This window comes from Vidua chalybeata, chromosome 2, assembly GCF_026979565.1.
Source record: "Vidua chalybeata isolate OUT-0048 chromosome 2, bVidCha1 merged haplotype, whole genome shotgun sequence".
NCBI lineage: Eukaryota > Metazoa > Chordata > Aves > Passeriformes > Viduidae > Vidua > Vidua chalybeata.
Window position 1 is genome coordinate 74,390,161 of NC_071531.1, and position 24,461 is coordinate 74,414,621.

A 24,461-nucleotide genomic window follows, 5' to 3' on the forward strand; every position below is an offset into this window, starting at 1 on the left:
ACCGCCTGGGGGCGCCGGCGCGGCCGCGCCAGACGCGGGCCGCGTCCTTGAAGCGGATGGAGCCATCTTGGGTGCTGGCAGCGGGGAGCGGGGGCGGGAGGGCGCCATCTTGGAGCCGCCCCTGACACAGCAGCGGCGGCCCGCGCCATCTTGGGGCCTGGCAGGTCCCGCGGCGGGGCTGGCGCGGCCATGTCTGTTAGGGGCAGCCCTAGGGCGCGCCGGGCAGCGGGCAGGGCCCCGCGGGATGGCGGGAGCGGCGCGGGTGGTTGTGCCGCCACACGGTGTCGACCTGCTCGTGTGGATCCCCCGGGGGCTGCTCCCTGCCGCCCTGAGGGGTTCAGTGTCAGTGTTCTTTCTGTGGTGCGGGGATTAGGTGGCTTTTTTGGTAAAAGAGCAAGCCAAAAAGGAAATGCGACGCAGAGCACGGCAGGGTTTGCTGCTGGAAGTGATTGAAATGGCAGCTGTGGAAAGCTTAGTTTCAGGAGTGGGTCTTTCCCTAAAAAGGGTGTACATACTAGTTTATTTGTCAATAATGATAAGGCTGGCAGCATTTAAACCACTCTTTTAGAGGTGGCTTCTCAGAGGAGACTGGTGTTGAAGTTTAGTGCTGTGCAGCGTCCTGTGACTGAGTCTCAAAACGTACCAGTGTTTACTCTGAAAAGTGGAAGAAAAGGCATAAGAGAAGTTTAAAAATTACATAGAGCCATGTCTGAGCATTCCATGTCAAGCATTGGAACGGGCTGCCTAGGGCGTTGGTGGAGTCATCATCCCTGGAGGCACTGAGACAAAAATAATCACTGAAACATCACTAAGTTTGAGGTTTTGGTTTGTTTTTTTGTTTTTGTTTTTGTTTTTTTTTTTTTTTGTTTTGTTTTGGTTTTTTTGTTTGGTTTTTGGTTTTTTGTGGGTTTTTTTTACTGGTTTTGTTGATTTTTGTTTGTTTTGGTTTTGGCTTTTTTGGTTGCTTTTTGTTGGGTTTTTTTTGTTGTTGTTGTTGTTTTGTTTGTTTGCTTGTTTTCCCAGTAGGGAAATAGCATTAGTTAATGCAGACAGAGCCATTCCCAGCCATGGCTGTCTAGTCACCATTCTCTTATGTTTTTTCTTGTTCTATAACTTCTTAAGATCAAGGACCAGTACAGCATTCAGAATTCAAGAAGAAACTTACATTTACCTTTTGGATAGAGTTGCTTGTTGACCTAATTTTTCATTAGAACTTCCTGCAGTGACTGCTAAGTTTTTTCATTGGGCACTAATAACTTACTGGGAGTACACCCCTCCATGTGCATAGTTATGGCTGCTTTTCCAAGTTCAGTGATTCACAATTAGCAGTATTAAATTTTACCTCCCTCTTCACAGTGCTGTCATTCAGCGTGCCACAGTCCTCCTACGGTCCCTCTAGAAGGAGAGCATCTCGGATGAGGGAGTGGCAAAGGGCCAACTATTATGAGGCATGTGAGCAAAGACTCACAAGCACCACCAGAACGCCAGGAATGCATCTCCCATTCAATTCCATTGAGACTTAACCAGCAGAGAACATAACATTCTTCAGCTTGGTTCAAACAAGCATCTCTGGACCAAAAAAATACAAAGCACTGCCAATAACTACTGAAGTTTAAATTTTTATTTTTATTATTTACTTTTTTTTTTTTTTTTAAGGATTCAGCAGAGAGGTTGAAATCTTGAAATAGAACATTTAACCTGGAGGATAGAACTGGTTAAGAACCTTCCTGCAAAGCAGGGCTTGGCTGGCAGGTCCATGGTGATAACCAGGCTCTGTGTCCCTCAGCCAAAAGGAGCCCATAGGAGTAAGCTCCTATCAGCACTGCCTGTCTGGGCTCGAGGAGTCCCCCTGGCAGGATGGCAGCTGAGAATGAGATGAAGCTACAGGAATTTTCCTGGCAGGCTGCTGACAACCTGTCTATCTTTGTGGGTAGAGCTCAGCCCTGGCCTGTCTTCCTTTTTCTGGTTTTGTGTTGGAGGCAGCATCTGTGTCTTTAACAGACACACTCAGGAGCAGAAGTCTACTCTGTCACAGTTCATTTTTCAGGCCAAAACGAAAATACTGAGGCTGTTTCTTGTTTGTCTGGGCTCTGTCATTTCTGCTAGCAGTCTTGATTTCCCAAATTGTGAAGGGCAAGGGGGAACCCCCTTGTTAAACATTAGAAATGCCTTGCCCTGGAAGTCTTCCATTTTTATTGTCTTGCCACATTTTGTGCAAATCACCCGTTTCAGTTAACCACTTCTTTTTGTCAGTCAAGTTCCTTTTTAAAAACAAGACTTTTAATACCCTGAAAAGTAAAAAGCAGATTAAAATCCTTTTGTCATGACCAGTCACGGTTTGGTGAGTACAGTGTTCTGTATTTGATGAAGCAAACTGTCTCAAGCTGGGACAGAAGCTGCTCTGGATTGGTAAGAATCCTAGAAATGAGATTAGCTAGATGAACGTGCTCACCTGGTAAGACATAGAAGTGGCTACAAGACAATAACAGATCAAACATTTTACAGTGACGTGGCAGGGTTTGGACTTAGGAATTACTTCCAGCAAAGGTCACACTGTGTCAACAGGCAAGATGTCATTCAGTTGTTTTACAGAATATAGTAAAGTATATGTCTTTGAATATAACTCTATTAATATTTTATTTCAAGCACTATTTTATTTTGACAGTTTTGAGAAACTTCCTGTGGTTTGACTCTTTATTTTATGAGCAGATGATATCTAAATCTTGAAATTACATTAAAATGAGTCATTTTATCAGGGTGAAAGAACACCCTTGGCACACACAGGATGCATGCAGGAAAAAAAATGCAGTTCCTAAAATGTCACGTGAGGGTTTTCTCAGTCACTCCAGAGACAGAATTGATGGTACTTGCTCCAACACGCTGAAATCACTGCTTTGCTCAGGTAGGTATCATAAACTGGAGAATTTTGCTATCCTCATCTACTTGCCATTTATTATTCTTTACTCCTGAAAACCCCTCTCCCTCCTCCAGTTCCCCCTTTCATTTTCAAACCACATTGCAGCCCTTCTAGCACTCTAGAAAATATAGTGTGGGCAGTATCTTCTAATTGATTCATCAGTTTACTTTGGAGTAGGACTTGCATTACTATTTTACAGCATTCCTTGTTTCCCTGTCTTCTTCATACCATTTTCTGTAGCTATATGGGGAGGCAGCAGGGTTCAATTCTTGCAGCACTGTTTGCCAGTTGTCCTTCTGAAAGTTGCTTCTACATGGATCAGCAAGACCACAAGAAATGTAACAAACTTGGGAGAATTTTAAATTAAGCCTCCAGCTTTAAGTTAAGCCTTCCAGTAATGTCTTTCATAGCTTTCCTTGCAGGTCACCCTCACTTACAAGTCTATTGGCAGATATTACCAAAACCTGATAAATGACGATGTTTGTTACAATTGTTTATCTCATTTTCTTCTTAGTGAAGCAGTTTGAACACTTATGCATCACTCCACTTTCTGACTGCATGTTATGCAAGAGTGAGATTAATGATTTGAATTTTGTTTAATAATATTTATATTTAGTCCTGCATACAACAATCTCTGACTGGTATTTAAGTACTGGCATAACAGAGGTTAAAAAAGGGTCAGTTGTCTTATTTATGTCTTCTCAGTTGCTTCTGCAGGCTGTATTTACCTCTTCCCTATTCAGTTTCCTTGCATTTTGGTAACATTTTTTGGGACCTTTCAGTAATACAACTGCTGTCATCAATTCAGCAAGGGTTTAGTTAGCAGGAATTTTTTAGACAATTCTATTAATGCCTAAAGAATGAAGATTGGGGTTTTTTTTTGCAATTCTATCTTAGCTTTGCTGGTTTTCTCCTTTCTAAATTTATGAAGTCCAAGAATAATTGAGCAATTAACATTTTTCCTCTACTATGGTCATAGTTTTAAAATGTCACTTAAGTATGCTGTAGGTCAGCTTCATTGTCTTGCAGTAAGACACCTCATATCTAAAATGGCTGAAGAACATTACTCTGTATTTTCATTTTTATTTCTACAAGTAAATATCTGTCTGTTCTTCTTAAATATTAATTTCTTGTCTTTCATAGAATCTTAAACCGTTAAGGTCTTGTCTTTCTCCTGGTCAAGATAAGCTTTCCAAGGAACCACCAGACAGCTCAGAACACATGTATAAGAAAAGGAAGTGGTCACTGGCACTTCCCTAAAATACCACTTAGCCAACAGAATTTATGTCCTGTCTGTTCTATTTGTAATGTTCAGAAAGTGGAGCAGGGTTATTTCAGAAAGACAGGCATTGCTTTCTTAACTTAAATGTACTTCACCAGTTATGCCAAAAGAAATTGCTCATTTTAAAGGAAAGAGGAACTAAAAATGCTGATTTGCCTTTCTGAAGCGGGAAGTCAACCAGGAAACACACCTGGGCACAGCATGGCCATATGAATAGAGAGCTCCACTTTAGAGACTAAGAAGAATCAGATGAAATCAAAGGGATGACAGAGATAGGAGAACATAACTGTATAGAACCCCCTGTTTGAATAGCAAGCTTACGTATAGGTTTAGCCACTATGAAAATGATGAAGATGTACAACAGGTACACTAGTAACAATTTTGTGTAGGCCAATGCCTTTGTATCCCAACAGCTCTGTACTGTCACCTGACTCAGGGGGGATGCTTCAGCAAAGGTTAAGAGAAGAATTTGGGGAGGAGGATCACAGAATGACTAGGTTGGAAGAGACCTTCAAGATCAAGTCCAACCCATGCCCTAACACCTCAACTAAACCATGGCACTGAGTGCTACATCCAATTTGTTTTTAAACACATCCAGGCATGGTGACTCCATCACCTCCCCAGGCAGACCATTCCAGTACTTCATCACTCTTTCTGTAAAAAACCTGTTCCTAATATCCAACCTATATTTCCGTTGGTGCAGCTTAAGCCTGTGTCCTCTCGTTCTGTCAGCTGCTGCCTAGAGAAAGAGAGTGACCCCCACCTGAATACAACAACCTTTCAGGAAATTGTAGAGAGTGGTAAGGTCACCCCTGAGTCTCCTTTTCTCCAGGCTAAACAGCCCCAGCTCCCCCAGTTATTCTTTGTAGGACTTGTGTTCCAAGCCCCTCACCAGACTCGTTGCACTTCTCTGGACACGCTCTAGAGTCTTATGTCCTTCCCAAACTGAGGGGCCAGAACTGGACACAGCACTTAAGGTGTGGCCTCACTAGTGCCAAGTACAGGGGAAGAATGACCTTCCGTTTTATTCCTAAGTTCCTTCAAAACCTCATTGCCCATCCAGGCTGGACGTTTGCCTCATTGACTCATCTTTCGCCACACAGGGACACACAGGTCTGTTCTTGTGCCCTCAAGATCTCTGTTTTGAAGTACTTTCCTGGACTCCTTTGTTTTTAAGGGCTGCTTCTCAAGGAACTCTCTTAATAAGTCTCCTAAATAGGCCAAAGTCTGCCCTCTGGAAGTCCAGTGTTAAGAGTCTTATCGATGTTCCTCCTCATTTCACCAAATAGCGAGAACTCTCTAATTTCATGATCACTCTGCCCCAAGCGGCCTCCAACCACCACATCTCCCACCAGCCCATCTCTCTTTGCAAACAGCAGGTCTAACATAGTCCCTCCCCTGGTGTGCTCACTCAGCAGCTATGACAAAAAGTTGTCCTCCACACACTCTAAGAACTTCCTAGAATGCCTCTTTTCTGCTGTACTAAGCTTCCAGCAGATATCTGGTAGGTTAAAGTCACCTACAAGAACAAGGGCTGGTGATCCTGAAACATTCTCCAGCCACTTATAGAATAAGTTGTCCACTTCTTCCTGGCTGGGTGGATGATAACAGACTCCCAGCAGGATGCCAGCCTTGTTGGCCTTCCCCCTAATTCTTACCCACAGGCATTCAACTTTGTCATCATTAGTTTCAATACCCACGGCATCAAAAGCCTCCCTAATATAAAGGGCCATCCCTCCACCTATTTTCCTTTTCCTGTCTCTCTGAAGAGCTTGTAGCCATCCAGTGCAGTGCTCGAGCCATGTGAATCATCCCACCACGTTTCTGTGTTTGCAATTACATCACAGCTTTGCTGTTGCACCATGGCCTCCAGCTCTTGTTACCCACGCTGTGTGCATTAATATACATGCACCTCAGCTGGGCTGCTGATTTCACCCATATCTCAGGCTTACCACCCTTGGGCCTGCTTCCAGACAGCCCAGCTGCATCCCCTTCCCCCTTCAGACCTAGTTTAAAGCCCTCTCAATGAGGTCTGCCAGTTCAATGAGCTAAAACCCTTCTGCCCTTAACAGAAAGATGGAGCCCATCCAGTTCCAGCAGGCCAGGTGCCAACAAAGTTGCCCCATGATCAAAGAATCCAAAATTCTGCTGATGACACCAATCCTTAAACCACTTGCTGATAATGTGGGCTCTCCTATTCCTTTCATCATTTTTCTCTGCCACCAAAAGGACCTGTTCTCCTGCCCTATCAACCACTTGACCCAGTGCCCTAAAGCCCCTTTTAATTGCCCTGACACTCCTCTTTTCACCACTGTCAGCTTGGAATATTTTACCACTGCAGGCAGTGGGTAATAATGAGAGAGCCGAATCAACCCAGGAAGTCTCTCAGTGACATCCCAGACCCAGGCCCCAGGGAGGCAGCAGATCTCTCTGGGGTCTGGTTGGCATATGGGGCCCTCTGTTCCCCTCAGAAGGGAGTCACCCACTACGACTACCCTTCTTTCCTTTTTAACGTTAGAGGTGCTGATCCCTCTGGCAGATGAAGCATAATTAGGAGGCTCACTGGAGAGATCACTTTCTTCTATGTCCTCTGGCTGACCCTCTAGATCCAGGGCCTCACACCTATTCTGAAGTGGCACCTGGCTAGGGGATGGGAGTCGGGAGGAATTTTTATTATTATTACCTCTCTGAGTAGGGACCCATTTCCACTCCCCTTCATCCACCAGGTGTCCTCCTATTGTCTGACAGTGGGAGGCATAGGAGTCTTCTGGCTCCCGGTGGGCCTCCCTCAAGCATGGAAGGGCAGAACTCTACCAATTTATTTCCCTTTCACCTTCCCTAATACTCCTTAGCCTTTCTACTTCCTCCCTAAGCTCGGCCACCAGCGAAAGGAGATCGTTCGCCTGTTCACACCGCAGGCAGGCTTCTTCTGCAATGGCCTCTGGAGCCACTGATAGGCTCAAACACTCCACAAAAAACGAAACGAAACCAACCAACCAACCAACAAAAACACAACAAACAAAAAACGCCACTAGCAGGAAGAAACCTGCGCCCCTGCCTGCTTGCCCTACTGCGCGAACAGCCGTGCCACGCCCCTGTCTGCCCGCTGCTGTTCGCCGCGCTCCCTAGAGCCCTCTTTTAATCACCCGCCGCTCGCCGGAGGCAAGCCCCGCCCTGCGCTTGCGTGGCTAACGAGAACCAAGGACGTGAATTGCTGCTAATTTGCTGTCTGTTTTACAGTTGCAGAATGTCTCAAGTTCTGGACAACAGCAGTTCACAGGAACGGGCTGCTGTATATTATGCATCAGAATCAATTGTCTGCATTGCAATCTTCACCATCGTTTTCATCATAGGTATCCCCGGCAATGGGTTGGTGATCTGGGTAGCTGGTCTGAAAATGAAAAGGTCTGTGAACACTGTCTGGTTCCTAAACCTTGCTGTGGCTGATGTCATGTGCTGCTTGTCCTTGCCATTTTTCATTGTTCACCTGGCCCTTCATGAACACTGGCCCTATGGCTGGTTCCTCTGCAAAGTCATTCCATCAGTCATAATCTTCACCATGTTTGCTAGTGTCTTCCTACTTGTGGCCATCAGCATTGATCGGTGCCTCCTGGTGATGAAACCTGTCTGGTGTCAGAACCACCGAACAGTGAAATTTACATCGGTAATATGCAGTGGCATTTGGCTGCTGGCCTTCATTTTCTGCTGCCCTGTCTTCTACTACCGTGAGACAAGCACTTATGATGGCAAAACGGAGTGTGGGTACAATTCTGGAGTTGAAGATTACATAGATGATCCTGTAAATGTATCTGTAAATGAGTTATGGGAAGAATACTCAACCTACAATGGTAGTGACTTGTGGGGAGATACCAATGAAGGTAATGATTCTGTACCCCTTGCCTCAGTGGTAATAAACAGCACTAGGGCTGTCTTTGGCTTTGTGCTCCCTTTTGGCATAATGGCAGTTTGCTACGCCCTCATTGTTTTCAGAACACATGCAAATCAGTTTCACAAGTCACACAACAGGACACTGCGAACAATTGTGTTTGTGGTAGCTGCATTCTTCATCTGCTGGGCTCCATACCATGTAGTTGGGATGCTCACCATTGTACCTAGTCTTCGAACAAGACTGATGGAGTCACTGATCCTGTGGGATCACCTCTCTACAGCACTTGCATATGCCAACAGCTGCATCAACCCCCTGCTTTATGTTTTTGTGGGACGGGACTTCAGGGCAAAGGTACGGCAATCAGTGCAAAGAATCTTGGAAGGTACCTTTAGCGAGGAACTCACATCTTCAGCCCTTCACAGAAGCCAGACTTCAGCTGACAAGAACCTGAGCAGCACCTTGTAATGCAGGACTTCCTATCACAACTGTAGAAAGAACAAGCTATAGCGCTGCACATCAATCACTCTCTGCTTTAGCAGGTGGTTTTGCTCCAATATATTTGATTAATCTGCCGCTCCAACCCAGGACACTGCAAGCATTCAGCTCGTGACAGATAACCCTCTTTATATCCTACACTGGAGACATGGGAAGTTGGAAGCACAGAGTAATTATTACAGAGTAATAATTTGAGGGATGACTGGTGAAGCAGAAGACACAGTATTTTAACCTACACAGACTATTTTAAGAAAGTGGGACTGGCTACAGATTTGTGGTGGGAATCATGAAGTTGAACCTCTCAACTGAGATAAGAATGTTATTTGCATATATCTGTGTTCTCCTGTCTCTGATAAAGTGCAGCTAAAACTAACTTGGATATTGGTCCTCAAAAGGTCATCACAGCTTTCCTCTGACTCTACCAGGGCTCTGAGGTGTGTGTAGGAGTATCTGGAGATTCCCTAGAGGGTACTGCTACATTTCCTTATAGCCATGCACTAGAAGAGCACTTGCCCCAGTCAGCTGCACTGAACTGACTTTTGTGCCTTGGTAGGTAATCTGCTTGTCCTGGCAAATACATCACTGTATGGTAGTAACCGGTAAATGCACATGCTGAACCTATGTTCATTAGCATGTGCACACTCGCCGTCTCCCAAACACTTCCTCCACCAGAGTCCCAAATCTTCCTTTTAGGAAGCAGTTTGAGATTATCCAAATGTACCTACTGTATTTTGAGATGGCACGTGAGCAGAATTTGAGCATGCAGTCACTGATGACCCAAGATTAGGTGACTGCTGGACTATCAGCCATTTGGCAAAACCCTGGAACTGAGAAGTGATAACCTCCAATCTGACCCTAAGAAGGTAGGGAAAAACCATGTTGTGGCTCAATCATGTTGAGCTCTCTTTACAAGAGAGATGTGCTTCTTATGTCCTTCCAGTGGAGAAAAAGTTTCATCCAGTCAGGCTATTTGGGGTGTTTCCAAGTTTGAATGTTCCCCGCTCTTGAAAAGCAGAAATATATTTACTAGGTACTCTAAAGAAGCAGTTTAAAATCTGCTTTTAGTGTTCTTCCTTAAAAGAGAAAGGTCAGCAAATATTAAGACAAATAGACACTAAGCATTGGTAGAGCTTTCACTCTGCCTTTCTGGTGAGCATGAATTGAAAGACTCTCAGATCTCACTGCCCTGAGAACAGCCAGCTATAAGAACCTTCAGCTCTTAAAATCCTAAAAAGTCTCCATCTAAAGAAGAGCCAGGTGTGGGGCTGTCCATTTAGCCATGTCCACACCCAAATTTTAAGGTGGGAATCAAGCCATCCTGACAGGCGCCGCTGAAAGAAAAAAATCAATACTGGCACCAAAACAGTTAAACCATAAACATTCACTTTTTCTTTTTATTAAGAAAGCATGCACAAAAATAAACTCGTGAGACCACGCCCCTCTCTCCCTGACCACTGACACGAGGCATTGGGGCCACATCAGGCTGGAGGGGCCTGCAAGACCCCTCTGTGGGCCAGGCTGGCCCCCCTGCCCTGCCTGCAGGCCGGTGCCAGTGCACCCGCAGAGCTCCACACCCACCCATCGATGTCTTACCACTCACTAACACCACACATTGATTTCAGGGGCAGAGGAACGAGGCTAATTTGCACACTGACCGGCATGTATTTACATATGCAAATGAGGCACAACTTAATACGCAAATGAGGCAAATATGCAAATGAGGAGCACTTGGATACGCAGAAGGAGCCATCTTGGTTTGTTTTTTCTTCCGGTGGTGTTTTCAGACTTCCACGGGGCCAGCTCTCAGTAATGTCCACTGCAAAACACTAACTGGCACCTGCCGTAAGTTGTCTCTCATTGTTGTCTCCAGTGCCACTTTCCACAGAAACCTATCACACATGCTTCCAAATCTGTATCATTCCCATCCTGAGGCAGCAGAGATAACAGCTGACTCCATGTTGAAGCTGTCTGGGATTCCTCATTTCTCTTGGAAATGTTCAATGATGAACGCCCCCCCAAACACACATTTAAAACAAAACAAAAACAAAACAAAAAAAACCAAAACAAAAAAAAAAAAAAAACCAAAAAACACCCAACAAAAAAAATTAAAAAAAGGAAAAAAAAAGAAAAAAAAGTGCTGTTCTCCCCTTCCAATGCAATGAGACACTGTCCACTTCCCTGGCAACAATCCAATTTCCAATTTGTTTATCCCTACAGCAAATTTAAAAAGCAGTGCTAGTTCTCCACCTTCCTGCAGTCAGAATACAGTTTATTACTTTACTCCTGTGCTCTAGGTCTGTCAAGCAGCCATGATAGTCTCTTTCCACATTTATTCCCTTCACTGGTAAATACGGAATAAGGGCTGGGGGAGGCTTTACAAAATATTAAGAAGAAACAAGATGTTTGACAGAACAGAGTCCTATGAGAAATGAAGGGGAACACAGGACACAACTTGGGGGAGGAAGCATCTCAATGCTCACTCCCGTTCCTGCACCTTTTCCACCTTCCTGATTTGCACGTGCTGACAAAGTTCATCCTTCAGGATTTACACTAGGTTACATCATCTCCCCAGCTGAAATGCAAGGGGTCTGAGACACCCTCCTCCCTTTCATACTACACTCTTTGGCTGGTTGGTTCAAAACCCTGCCCTGCTTCCTCTCTCCCCTCATGCCCCTCTTACAAAAACTGCTTCCAAGGGCCTCTTGGTCCCTGACCAGAGGGTAAAGCCCTTGACCAGCAGCCCCCCAGTTCAGCCCCACTCTGCACAGCAGCTTCCTCTGCCCACCACGAGCCCATTCACCAAGTGGGAACCACTGATGGAGGACGTGCACCTACATAGCCAGACTCCTGTTGCTGGCACTCTCAACCATAGGCAAAGACAGCCTCCAAAGAAATATGAGGGGTGGAGGACCAAATAACAATTGGACAAATACTGATGGGAGAAAACTTCCAAATTTGCATATAAAAGGGAGAGCCTCACTACATATTTTGAAAAAGGGCTTGAAGGGGTGTGGGGTGAAATTAAAAGCTCTGGGGAACAGAATTTGCTCAATCACGCATGACACCCCTGACTGCTTCTTTACCTGATGGGTATGTAGGCTTCACCTAGAGACTGCAAAAGGCAGTGTAGGAAATGGGTCAGGATTCCCTCAAAATCTCTCAGTCTTCACAGATGGCACCACATTCTGAAACCCAACTTCTCAGCTGAAATACCATCTCTGCTACATTCTCCTTTCTCCAAACTCAGGTCTGCCCTCCCAGCTCAGCTCAGCTCTCCCTACCTCAGGGATTACCATCTCTCTGTACTTGGGAACACCACTTCTTTTCTTGCTGTTCCTGCTGGTGCAACAAAGTTAACAGAGCTAAGATCACCCCTCCAGTGCCCCTTCAGCCCCCTGACCTTTACAACATTTACGAAACAACATAACTACAGGCTCCCAGGGTCCACTAGCTCTCTCACTCCAGTAGCCAATACGACAGATTCACCGGCCACCTTGAAGGGAAAGAGGGATTGTTAAACGCAAAATAACGGAGGCAGAGAAAGATGCACTCGAGGATTCAACCTTCCAAGGTCTTTTCATGGCACCAAGGACCCATCTTCCCGCCCTCCACAGGGCACTGCGCAACATGAAAGAGCCGATCCGATGCGTCTGAGGCCACCGGAGGAGGGGGAGGGCTGTGCTCAATTATTGGTAATAATAATAATAATAACAATAATAATAATAAACAAAAGAAGAAAAGAAGATAAAACAGGACGCAAGGAAGGATTATCTTCGGCAGCATCTTGCGGTGGCTTCTCTGGCGGAGATAGAGAATATATATCTATATACAGGCAAGGCAGGGAGGCTGGGGAGGGTGGTGCTGACACCATTGACCCCATGTCCCCCTCCCCTCTCACGTCCTTCATAAAGGACGGACTATCAAGTCTGTAACTCGCTAGGTGATTAAGTCCCAGTCAAAATCATCGGGGATTTCCTCATTGGCGCCTGGAGGAGGTCCTGGAGGCCGAGGGACCAGATGATGAGCTGAGCCAAAAACAAGAAAGAAGAAGGAAAGAGAAGAGTTAGATTCTAAAACTACATGCTTTTTCACAGTGGGGCCTTGGGCAAAAGAAATCAAATTTGGGCCTTCTTTCCAACACTCTAACAAGCAAGAACACTACTGGCATTAATCTCTGTCAGTATCTACCAGTGTCTGGGAATGTTCTGTTGTGAAATTCTCCACAGTAGCTTCTACAGAAGTTTCAGCCTCCTTTACTTACCTCATAATTGACTGCTGATAGAGCACAAATGACTTTATCAACAGAAGCTTCTCATGTACAGCTGTCTTCAAACAACTTAACTGAGGGTGAGGCTAAGCTAGAAGACTGTTTATGTGAAGTGAAAGAAATCAGGCCTTTGAAATCCTAAACGTTCCCAGAGTATCACAGAGCCCTAAATGGAGGGCCCCTTGCAGTCCACGCTCCCTCTCTACCCACAGTGCTCCATTTGATTACTAAATGCTTTGGGAGAAATGCACAAAGGGGTTGGGAACCAGTTCTTTAATATTCATTGGTGTAATATGCCTTAATGCCCTTACCTGGGCGATTATATCCAGGAGAGTCCTGGGTAGAAATCTGGTACATAGGAGATGGCCCGGAGAAGAGATGGGGAGGCTGGGGCTGACCATAGGAGTTCACTGAGAAAGGAAATTAATTAAGGGAAAAAAAAAAAAACAAAACAATGGTTAATGTTCAGGTCAGAAGTCTTGGCCCAGACTGGGCGGCAGCTCAGCCACAGAGCAACTCACTCAGACCCACAGGATACTGAGGAGATGTTCAGCTGTTGAGTCCTAACTCCAAGCTATGGCTTGGTCAGGGATCTTGCTCTTGAAACCAGCAGGAGTTTCTCTATTATTGTAAGAGAAGAAAATTTTCATCCAGAAACACTACAAGCTGGCTCAATATCATCCATCCATTTAGTTCAGTACTAGATGACACACAACATTACAGTTCTATCAAGACCACCATATCCCCTCCTCAGAATGCATCCCCTACTCCTTGTACAGTATTTCTCCAGCAACGGTGCAGGAGCTTTTTCCTTTACTGTTCCTGCCATCTGGAATAGCAAACTCTCTACCTTGGCATTCCTCTGATGGTCACCTAAAAAATACCATCCTCTTCTCCTCTTCCAGGTTTGCCTTTTAAATATATTCCTGCCTGGAGGTTGCCTGTCAATAGTATGCATCACATAACAGCAGTCTGTCCAGACCACAGGTATAGGACATCCCAGATCTTTAAAGCCAGAGAAGGCTGAGTTGGTATAAACAGCTCTGACAGCCTAGCTCTGGGCTGCTCAGTGCTGCATTGCCTGGTAAGGCTGCAAGTAATTCAGGATACTCACAGAACTGGGCCTTCATTTGTACGTCATTTTAGTCGCCTCCTAATTACCTTGGTTCATGGATTGCTCCTGTTTGCCACTGTTCAGGGCACAAGAATCAGAGATTCGAGGGGGCTGCTGTGGGCCAACCAGATGAGGCAGCTGACCAGTCTGGGTAAGGAAGTGATTAAGGGAGTCACAGAGGTTGGCAATATGGTGTTGATCCAGCGTCCAGTTCTTCCGCTCAGCCTGGCGCAAACTCTCCATGAGCTCTACAGGGGACAGAGGAGAGTGTCAAAGACAGTAGTCACAATGTGATCTTCCCTGCAAAGAATTTCTGTCTTCTGTCCCTAAATCCTACCTCCTCCTCACAAACCAAACTTTATAGTTTCAAATCTGTCACCAGATTCCTGAACAGTTCCACATCTAAGATACTGTCACACTGATTCAGGCAGGGCAAAGAAGAGTTGAAAGGAAAAATCTCAGTCAGCTTTCTGACATATATTTATGACTTAATTCTCCCTGCCCCAAGTCCTGCAGTATTCATTCAAGTGTTTCAGGATCTTTAACAGAACCCATGAAGTAGGACACCTCTTTTTTAAAATGAGGTGAATCACTGAGAAATCCAGGCACTTGCCACAGTTACATTGAAAAAAAGATCCCTGCACAGCACTTGCATATTCTAGACTACAGCTCTAGTCATTGAGTCACTAGCCTTAGTCACTAGGCCAACACTGACCTGAGAATTGAGAGTGCTCAATACTAGACCAGTTCAGCCGGTTTACCATCTTGAAGCTTTCCTTCAGGGAATCAATGTTGGAGCACCAATCAGGGGGAAATGCTGGAATGAAACGGGGACAAGATTAATACAATATAGATCACCCTCTCTCTCCACCTCTTAATTTAAAAAGATTGGCCCCTCTTCACCAAAGAGCCTGATGCTACAGCAGCTAGAAATCCTTTCTCCCTTGGAAAACCAGGGGCAGTATATCCCTTTTCACTAAGGCCTTAACTTTATGCTGCATCCCATCCCTTAACAGAATCCCAAACCCAGGGTAGATATACCTTCCATTCTCCAGGTAAGAAAGAAATTTCCTTCTCCAATTTCAACCATATCTGGCTTTCCCCCATTTTCTACACACAAGTAGGCACTCCTTAGGGAAAGCTCACTTGTGGGATTTCTGTCTGGGGGCTCCTCCCTGCTCCCCTTCCATGACCCCTGACTCACCAAAGCCAGCATTGTTGATTGAAGCCTGTGACTGCTGCTGCTGCTGGTGTGGCTGCTGCTGTGGGTGGGAGTGTGGGTGATGTTGTTGATGCTGGTGGTAACCTCCATGCTGCATCGGGGGTGGGTGCATGGACATCACTGGTGGAGGGCCATAACCTTCACCACCCTGCTGCTTTCCTCCTTGGGATGGGCAGCCCTCTGGGGTTGGAGTGTGGAGTGGGGGAGCAGCACCTACTGAGGAGGGGCCTTGCTGCTGCTGCTGCTGGTACATGTAGTAATTGTGGTTGGAGGGCTGCATGTCACCAAGGAGTGAAGAGAAACCTGCCGAGTAAATGAAAGAGGAGGGAGCTTTAAGAAAGCCTGGATCAGACCTATGCTTACATTATCCAGCTCTAATTTCACACTGCTCATCCCGCTATTTATGAAACTTTAGGAGTGCCCTCTACAGGCTGCCAGCAACCATCACCTGTGCAGTTATGCCCTTGCTGTGCTCCAGACACAAAACAAAAGGCTCTACGACAAAGACCCAGGAGGATTTCAGTACAGCATTAGGCACTTAAGTTCCTCCCTGAATTTTTTCCTAGACTTACCAAAGTAACCCAACCTCTCCTGAAATGTCAAGCACACACTGCTTTCCTATAAATGACCATTAAGCATACTTAAACAGTAGAACATTTAGAAAATCGATAACTTCATGTATCTGACTTGCTCGTTTCCAAAGACTCCCTTCAAGTTCCCTTCTTACAAGCAGCTTGGTCAGGAATCTTCACAATTTTTCTCACACCGATCATAAGAAGTCATAAAAGACTCTGCTTTTGTACAAAGAGCACACTGCACACACCAGGGCTCCTTTATTAGTTTCGTTCCTCCTGACTCACTGGGTGTGTCATTTCTATCCTCCTGTATTTCAGGCAACCCCTACATGTGAGAGCATCAGATATTTTCCATCCTTCCTCAACACCAGGAGCTCAGCATATCTCTTCTATCTGCTTCCTCTGTTCAATCTCTCCTTACACTGCAGACCTCTGTGGAAAACCACAGTCAGGGGCACTGCATGCCATTAACCTGAGCAACTCACTTCTTCCTTTGAGTACCCTTACTTGACCAAAAAAATGTGAGATGCCTCACATTTTCACTAGATTCAACATCAACCCTTTGAGTATCCTACTACTGTCCTGAGGCAAAAGGATGAATACTGCCATCCTGACTCAAAAGTTGCCAACAAAATTTTTTTCCAAAACTGCAAGTTTTCCTACACTGCCATGCAGCTTACAGCTTGGAGGGAAAAGAACAACAGACAGCTGCTAAGATTGTAAAATCAGAGGAACACACCAAGTCAAGGTTCTTCTCTACATTTTTCTAGCTTGCTCATACTACACCACCTTACATGACAGGCTCCTATTAGGAGTGCCAGCATGATGAAAGCAGTGAAAATATATACATTTTTATTTCACTGAAGCTTCAAGTTCAGGAGGCCCTTTCTGGAGTGGCAAACTTTGCCTGCACTGTGTGATGGCTGATAGCACAGGTGAAAAGCTCATGTAACAACATATTCTTTTTTACAGCAGATTAATATTTAGAAGACTGTTTAAAGGGAGAAAGAAAGTTCTTCTGAAGTATTTTCCATGGACATCTCATCCCTGAAGTGATTCTGCCCTCTTCTGGCTGCTTATTCACTCCCAGAAATGCAAGACATGAATGGAGTTGGAGGCCCTCTCTTCTCTGCTCTCAACCCACAAAGCTCAATTTTCCAAGGCCTTGTACAGTCCTACTTTTAACATCTGATCTGAGCAATGACGATTTTCCACTCTCCTTTTGAGAAACTCCAGATGCAACAATCCCCTCCCTCTTAAGAGTTTCTAGTCTGACAGACTGCGAATGTTTCTCTGACATGCTTTTCTTCAGGACTTCATTTTTCTCAGCTTCTGCCATTTTAGTATTTGCATTTGTATCAACACAAGGCATTTTTAAATCATTGTGCTTTTTTATTCTGAGAGAACTAGGGGGAGCAATGCATGAAAGAATGTGCAGATTTCTTATCAGCTCCCGGCAGAAGTAATTACAGCATGCCAAAGAAGGAAAGTCTGTTTGCACAGGCTCCTAAACGAGGAAAGATCTTAGAGATGCCAAATGGACAAGACTGTGTGGGCAGATACCTGCCCACCCCACATGACGCATGTAGTTACTCACCGTGCTGAGAGGAAGATGATTTCTCCAGCATGGATTTGTAGAGATTTCGGAAGGACCAGCTAAGATCCTGGAAGTTGATCTCGGAGTAGGAGAACTTGAAGTCATGGTTGGCACTGTACAGCGGAGGTGGCACATCGGCCCCTTCACGGCCCTGCCCCCCTGCTACAGTAGAGGCAACATCCACAGGCCCTGCACCCTGCTAGGGGAGGCAGAAATAAGGCCTTTAGCCTGTACTAGGATTTTCAGCTTGAGACAGAGATGAGACTAGATACACATAGAACATGCACTGATATTCCATATCAGTTAGCTCATCTTCCAACACATCTTCCCAAACACCATTTTTCTTGAGGAACACCAACCAACCACAGCACAATGGCTCCAGCCTTTTCTTCAGCTAATACCATTATGCCTTTATCCTTATCCCCATCCAACCCTTTGCTAAAATTCACTTCCTCCTTATTTTCTATCTCTGCAATTTCAGCTTCTTCCCTTCTTTTTATTTTTGCCTCCGTATCTCAATTTTCACAATTCCCTCTTCTCACCACTTCGCTTTTCCATTCATGCACTCCTCCCACTCTCCTTTTCCTCCCACTTCTATCCTTTTCTCTGCGGCTCACCTGACTGTAGTTAGCAATGGGGGTAGTGCTCTGGATCGACATCTGAGGGGTGGCCTCAGGTGGCAAAGAAGCTTCTGTGCTGACTGGAACAGCCCCTCGGGGGCTTTTACTTGCCTCTTGCTCTGGGGAGTCTTGTGGTATCTGTGGATGGGGAAGAAAGAGAAAAGGAAAGGAGCAGAAATCAAAAACAGATGGAGAAGTGAAACTGCAGATGGGAAGCCAGCTCCCCCGCTGTAGAAGTTCATGGCTTAAAAAAGAGGAGGACTGGGCCTTAGTCACTGAAAAGTCAGGATAAAGGACTTCAAACAAGATCAACTTTGCTACTGAATAGCAGCGACAACAGACAACCAACAGGACATACACACTAGTTCATTCAGTCCTGGCCTTTGTCTGCCCATCTGTACACCCTGACCCCAAAACTTTATCATGGTCTGGTGCTGGAAGGGAATTCCCAGCTCCATGCTGTGTGGAAAGAAAAACACTCACGTCATCATCTGGAGGATGCCGCCTCTTGCGAGATATATCTGGACATGTATCTATTGTCCAATAAGAGCCCTGGAAAAAAGACCCACTGGTGAATGAATGATGAAATCACAGAGCTTCCTGAAGTAGGGGGCTGCTGACTCAAGGCAGCACCAACTAAACATTAGGACCACAAGGACCATCCTCTATAACCTCAGACAACTGAGACTCGGGTGTTGCCAAGAGATTCCTTTCTTGCACTGGGTTGCATTGAACTACGAGGAACAATGCTACTGGTGGAAGGCAGAATCCTCTACTTTCCATCACTCTTGAGACAGGACACAAAAGGATGGTTTGAGCCAAGCTAAGTGAACTCTTTTGGGCCTGCACACTCCTTTCAGTGGCTTCCTCACGACTTGAATTTACGATTAACTCAGGAGAACCAACTCAACGTTGGTATTTGGCAGAGACAGCCAGAAGGACTGCTCTTTTTTCATGATTGTCAGACTCCACTTCAAGCATCCGCAGAGGGCCCATGATGGCTAAGAAATAAACCATGGTTAAGAACTAAACCAAATTATGTACAGAGAGGTCTGTTTAGCTTGGATAAGAAAAAGCTACAGGGATCAAACCACTGTCTTCAACTGTGCAAGCATATTATAAAAGACAATAGAATCAAATTCTTCTCAAAAATGTACAGCACAGGAAGAAGCAACAAATACAAGTTGCAGCAAGGGAAAGTACAGTTAGATATAAACAAAACTTTCTTCACAATGATGGTGTTGCAGCACTAGTAGATTGCTACCTCATCCCTGGAGATATTCAAAATTTGACAAATCTCATCAGCCTAATGTGACTGTTCCTGTCTGGAAAAGGATACGGGTACATGTCAATCCCTAGACCTCCCTTTCAACATAAAACAGTGTATAATTATGTGTGTTGTCTTCTCACTAAGTATAAAAACTCTGAAGTGGATTTAGCTTGTTTTAACCTCCCATTGAGATCTGAATAATCTGAATAAGCAACAAGCACAGGTTTTCATTATAAACCCAGCCCAACATGCCAATGAACACCTGCAAACATATATCCTTAAGTTAGTTAGGATTTCCTGGAATAAGCCACATAATTAATGGTATTTTTGAGCTGTGATCCTCAAAGATCTACTATTTCCATTTATAGATGCCAACTGAGCACCAGAGAGTCCTTTAAATATAACCTGAAATAAAGGCCTGAGCAAATGGTCCTTTCTTGTAACATTAGGATGAGGGGGAAGAGACACTCCTTGTGTCTAAATACATAGCTTCTTGCCCCTACCATCTCCTCCTGCTTGTTTGGTTGTGGGTTTTTTCAGACAGTAAGATCTGCATGCCAAGATGCCAAGTCTTGGTTTTGCTAGCAATTCCCCCTTACAACCTATGCCTACTATCAGAGCTTTACCAGTCTTTAGTTAGCCAACATATTCCTAAATTCTTGAGTTTTACTCGTAAATAATTTCTACAGATTTAAACAATGTGATGACATATTTTCCCAACACCAAATACTTTGCAATCTATATAGGTAGCAATTCTGCTCTCATTTCCATGGACCTTGCCTCCATGAAATCCATGATGTCACATCATAGTCCTACTGTTCATCAGCCACTATGCTCTCTCATAACAGAAGGTTGGACTATATCCACATTTTACACACAAAGATAAAGAAGAAAAAGAAACAAAACTAATAAAGTACATTCAATCACACTTTTAACCTCTGCCAGTATCTTTAAAGTCAACTGAGGATCACAGATAAGAAAAATAATTATTAAAACCCTTAAAGTTCCTTTACAGGTTCCCTTTAAGTAAATGCTTCTGTAGCCAAAGGGCTGCAGTAAATCTTACTACTGCTTCCATTTTTGCCTACACTTTAGGTTTCAAATTCCAACCATGAGTTAGAAAGGGCAACCCCAGCTTATTTCCCTGCAGTTTTAAATTGCTTGCCCAGGAGCATGCAGATTTCTTACCTTTCCAGGATCATCTCTTGGTCGAGGCACCTTTCGAAAACATTTATTCAGAGAGAGGTTATGACGAATAGAATTCTGATGAGAGAGTAAGAGATACAGGTAAGTGCTACAACAAAAACATACAGTCTTCTAGGTATGCACTGGGGCAGAGAAAATAGGATGGTACATACTTAAAAGCCAAAGCACAGTACATATTGCTGGAATGGGGCAGAACAGAAGCTGTGGAAAGGGATGGATTAAGATGGTAATATGGGGCTGAACCACCTCTACACCTACAGAAGGTGCAATGAAAATAGTATTAGTGTGATGCAGAGGATGGTAGTGATGTGTGTTTTGTGGGTGTTTTTTTTTTTTTTTTTTTTTTTTTTTTTTTTTTTTTTTGTGGTTGGTGGTTTTGTTGTTGTTTTTCTTGGTTGGTGGTGGTAGGTTTTGTGCACACGCCTTCTTAATGGACCACCACATACATTCAACAAAATTCTCAGAGAAAATGGGACTGCTGGCTCTGCATTTTCTCCAGTTGATCAACTTAGTTTTACATCACTTATTTTAATCAGTGAGGCTATTTTGCATAGAATTAAGAAAGTCTTATAATTAGGCAAAAAAGGGTACTTCAGTGATGCAAGCCCTCACCTTCCAACCAATACCAGCATTTTTGTAGTAGGGAAAGTTGTCGCAGATCCAACGGTAGATCTCACTAAGTGTCATCTTCTTGGCAGGTGATGAGTTGATGGCATATGTGATCAAAGTGGCATAGCTGTAACGTGGCTTCCCATCTTGGTGCACTGCTGCTTCATCCTTACTCAGTGTGGCATTGGGATCTGTTGGTGAGCCTGGGGGACACTTTCGGGCAGAGCCTGGAGGTCCTGCTTGTGAGGAACCCCCTAATTTTTCAATAGTAGCCCTTAAAGTAAGCTGTGGGAGCCAGTCTATGGAAGTGAGGCTGCTTTCCAGGTCAGAGGCCATGGTGCTGGAAGCAGGAATATCTGTGAGGAGAAAGGAGAGGAAAGCAAACCCTTGAGACACAAACAAGGTGAAGCCTAAGAACAGAAACATCCATTTGCATTCTTCTTCTGCTATCACAAACATCTGTATGAAGATCATCCTACTTCATGTATCTTATTCACAGCTAGCCAGAATAATTCCAAAAGGCCTATGACTGTGCCTCAGAGAGGACCATCCCTACTGAGAGCCACTGGGACAGTGCCTTTCCACACTGATGGTAACATTGCTAGTGCAGTCTTACCCAGGGCACTGTTCCCAGGTAAAAAGCTAAGATCTGTTTAAGGGAAGTGGAGCTCTTTCAGCAGGTATATCACATTCACTCCTTTACTGCATAATCCATATAACCTTGGTGCTCTTCACCAAAATGACGTGCAATCCAGTAGGTCTACAGTGTCAGGTAAGAGGAAGATCATAGCTAAAAGGGAATACTCACTCATGCCATACACAAACCACAATTTAATTAGATCATCTGTGAAGTCAGGACTATCTTAATTTGAGGGGAAATTAATTTCTCTCTGAGGCCTAGTCTCTCTTTTTGCATTATGTGACATTATAATAAATCCTATTCCTTAGAGCTAGGATTACACATCTCAATTTAAAACACCAAGATCATGCGTAATACTATATATAGATAATTACATCTACCATGTCAAGTTGGAACAGACTATATTAAGCTCATAATAGTTAAAGCTTTGCCTGCCATAACCAGTTTTTCCTAAAAAAAAAGGAAAAAAAAAAAAAATATATATATATATATATATATATATATATATCTCCCACTTAATTCACAATATAGCAGGCAAGTATCTTCTCCAATTCTGAGACACAGAAAAAACTTACTTGTCTGAAATCACACAAGTTTGCTGCAGGAAGAGACTCAGAATCTTTTAATTCATAAACATTATATACTTCCCTGTACTTCCCATTATATACTTTCCCTATTATAAACCACACCTGGCTAGCAGTTGTATACAGGGATTTCTACATAACAATTATTTTGTAAGAAGAGAACATTTTGCAGCGTGAACTTGCAAGAACTTGCACACTTAGCACACTAAGTTTTCTGTAGTCTGTTGCAGTAGACAAGGCAGCAGGAAGTTCATCATTCCTACTCACAACTGGCTGCATTACTATACTGGGAGCAATCCCTTGAAGTCTGGACTGAGGTAGCTAATTTTCCGAGGCCACGACTTGCACTGCTCTTTGCATAAAGAGAAGAATCATGTCTTGAAGGCATGCAAATTCTACACCTTTCATTTCAGAAATTAGTCTTTCCGGAAGATTAAATGGTATTGTCTTTGAGCATGCTGGAGCATACACAGGCAAGCACACAAACACACTTATGTATGTATAGCAAATTAAATGCTTGCATACATATAAGAGAGAAGAGACTGACACGAACACACTCTGCTTAGGAAAGATTTGTCAGCAGACACCTCCCACTGAGTGCATCACTCAGATGAGTGGATCAGATGAGACAGGGAGACACCCATCTGCATGAATACCAATTAGATACTCGTTCTAAAAATAGGCATTTGACAATAACACGGTGTGGATGCACAGATCCAGGGACAGATGCACCCAGCATTTTGACACTGAAGCTATCCGTTCTTCCCCCACACCCATATGCACTATACCTTTCACTTCTGCACTCCAGTGCTCTCACATCACTAAAGCAATGAAGTTCATACTCCAACGCATTCATATGCACTAAACCTTTCATTTCCATGCATGTGCTCACCACACCTCTTAGGGTTCAAACACCTACACAATACCCCAACAAAATCCATCCCTCAGCCCTCACAGGCAGTGGCTTCACAGCCCTGGCCTCAGGAAACACGTCCTAATTGCACAGCTAACATTGTCACTCACACTCTTAGGCACCCAGACTGAGAAGTACAATTGCAGCACCACAGCATCTATGGCGAGTGGAAACATTTTTATGTCTGTGGAGGAAAGGAAAAGCCCATCAGCTCCAACTTACCTATCTACTCATGTGCCACACTATCACTTAGGACAGGCATTACTACCAGCTGCACAGCTAACTGATCCAAGCTGCAAAAGACTTTCTATTATCCAGCTCCCTCAAGTTGTGCTTTACTGAATAACTCCTTTTGACTGGATTAATCTAGTATCAAATATTTGAAATTTACACTAATTTTAAAAAAGAGCAGGACTATTCTTTTGTGAATAATACAAGGGAAAAGCAACAATATATTTTTATCCAGTAGGGATGGACAGAGCAACCAAAACACAGCTACATTTACATGATAACTTCACAGGAAAAGCCCTCATTAAAAGTAGAATCCCACTTGGAAGAAAACAAATATGAACTAAATGTTAAGTTGAAAGCTTCATTTTGTAAGAGAGCCTCATAAAAATTTTTGTCTCATATAAATTTTAATTTCTATGGTGCAAGCAGAAAAAAATTACTGCTTCTTGTTAAACCATTATGAAAGATCAGTTGCATTAACAATACAGCTCCAAAGTAAAATAAACACAAATTTCTCTGTTTCACCCCCTCCCCCCTTTTTGTTTTTTTAAGACAAGCACATAAATCAAGAAAATTAGGTTAGAAAAGCCTATGGCAGTTTAAGATACCAAACTGAAACACCAGAAATTCAAGAAACAGAAGAAAGCACTGTTCTTTTCACAGAGCTTCAGGTTTGTCCACATTATGTTAGTAGAGCATCTGGGATGATTGGCTATGCAGTAAAATGTAAGGCTGATATGCAATATCCTCATCATCAAGTACACAAGCTTTTGTGCATTTGTATAAAATACACTTGTCAGGGAGATAAGCAAAATTAGAATTGGGTCAGATTACACCCACACTGAGAAATTTAATATTTTCATTCCTTGGCTTATAAAAATCTTTGACAAGAAAACAAAATCCAAAAATTAAAAAAAAACTTACCACCAAAACAAACCCTCTGTCTATATATGCACTTGTCACCCAGTACTGAAACAATCACTTTTCAGTAAAACACAGCAGCTTTTTAAGAACATACACACTAGACAGT

General features: G+C 43.9%; 2 protein-coding genes across 8 annotated transcripts in view; one reads left to right on the forward strand and one right to left on the reverse strand.

Annotated features, from left to right (window-relative positions):
* Positions 1-2: 2 nt before the first annotated feature.
* C3AR1 (complement C3a receptor 1) lies at positions 3-8,962 on the forward strand. Of its 2 annotated transcripts, none has more exons than XM_053934332.1 (3): positions 3-71; positions 1,357-2,902; positions 7,440-8,962. In XM_053934332.1, exon 3 carries the CDS (start codon positions 7,447-7,449, stop codon positions 8,551-8,553), a length of 1,107 nt encoding a protein of 368 aa, XP_053790307.1. In that variant the 5' UTR covers positions 3-71; positions 1,357-2,902; positions 7,440-7,446; the 3' UTR covers positions 8,554-8,962. The 2 variants fall into 2 exon arrangements, with proteins under 2 accessions (XP_053790307.1, XP_053790308.1); XM_053934333.1 differs by lacking the exon at positions 3-71 and adding an exon at positions 255-342.
* Positions 8,963-9,949: 987 nt separating this feature from the next.
* Positions 9,950-24,461, reverse strand: part of FOXJ2 (forkhead box J2) — a 31,447-nt gene continuing 16,935 nt past the window's right edge. For 5 of the 6 annotated variants that reach the window (XM_053934508.1, XM_053934504.1, XM_053934506.1 and 2 more), the window contains exons 3-12: positions 21,067-21,419; positions 20,437-20,511; positions 18,462-18,530; positions 17,976-18,116; positions 17,359-17,557; positions 15,169-15,489; positions 14,680-14,781; positions 14,012-14,212; positions 13,162-13,260; positions 9,950-12,608 (exon numbers count right to left, since the gene is read on the reverse strand). In XM_053934508.1, coding sequence (XP_053790483.1) covers positions 12,520-12,608; positions 13,162-13,260; positions 14,012-14,212; positions 14,680-14,781; positions 15,169-15,489; positions 17,359-17,557; positions 17,976-18,116; positions 18,462-18,530; positions 20,437-20,511; positions 21,067-21,399 — 1,629 coding nt within the window. In that variant the 5' untranslated portion in view covers positions 21,400-21,419 and the 3' untranslated portion in view covers positions 9,950-12,519. The remainder of the gene's footprint in view (positions 12,609-13,161; positions 13,261-14,011; positions 14,213-14,679; positions 14,782-15,168; positions 15,490-17,358; positions 17,558-17,975; positions 18,117-18,461; positions 18,531-20,436; positions 20,512-21,066; positions 21,420-24,461) is intronic. The other variant, XM_053934509.1, reaches the window with a different exon arrangement.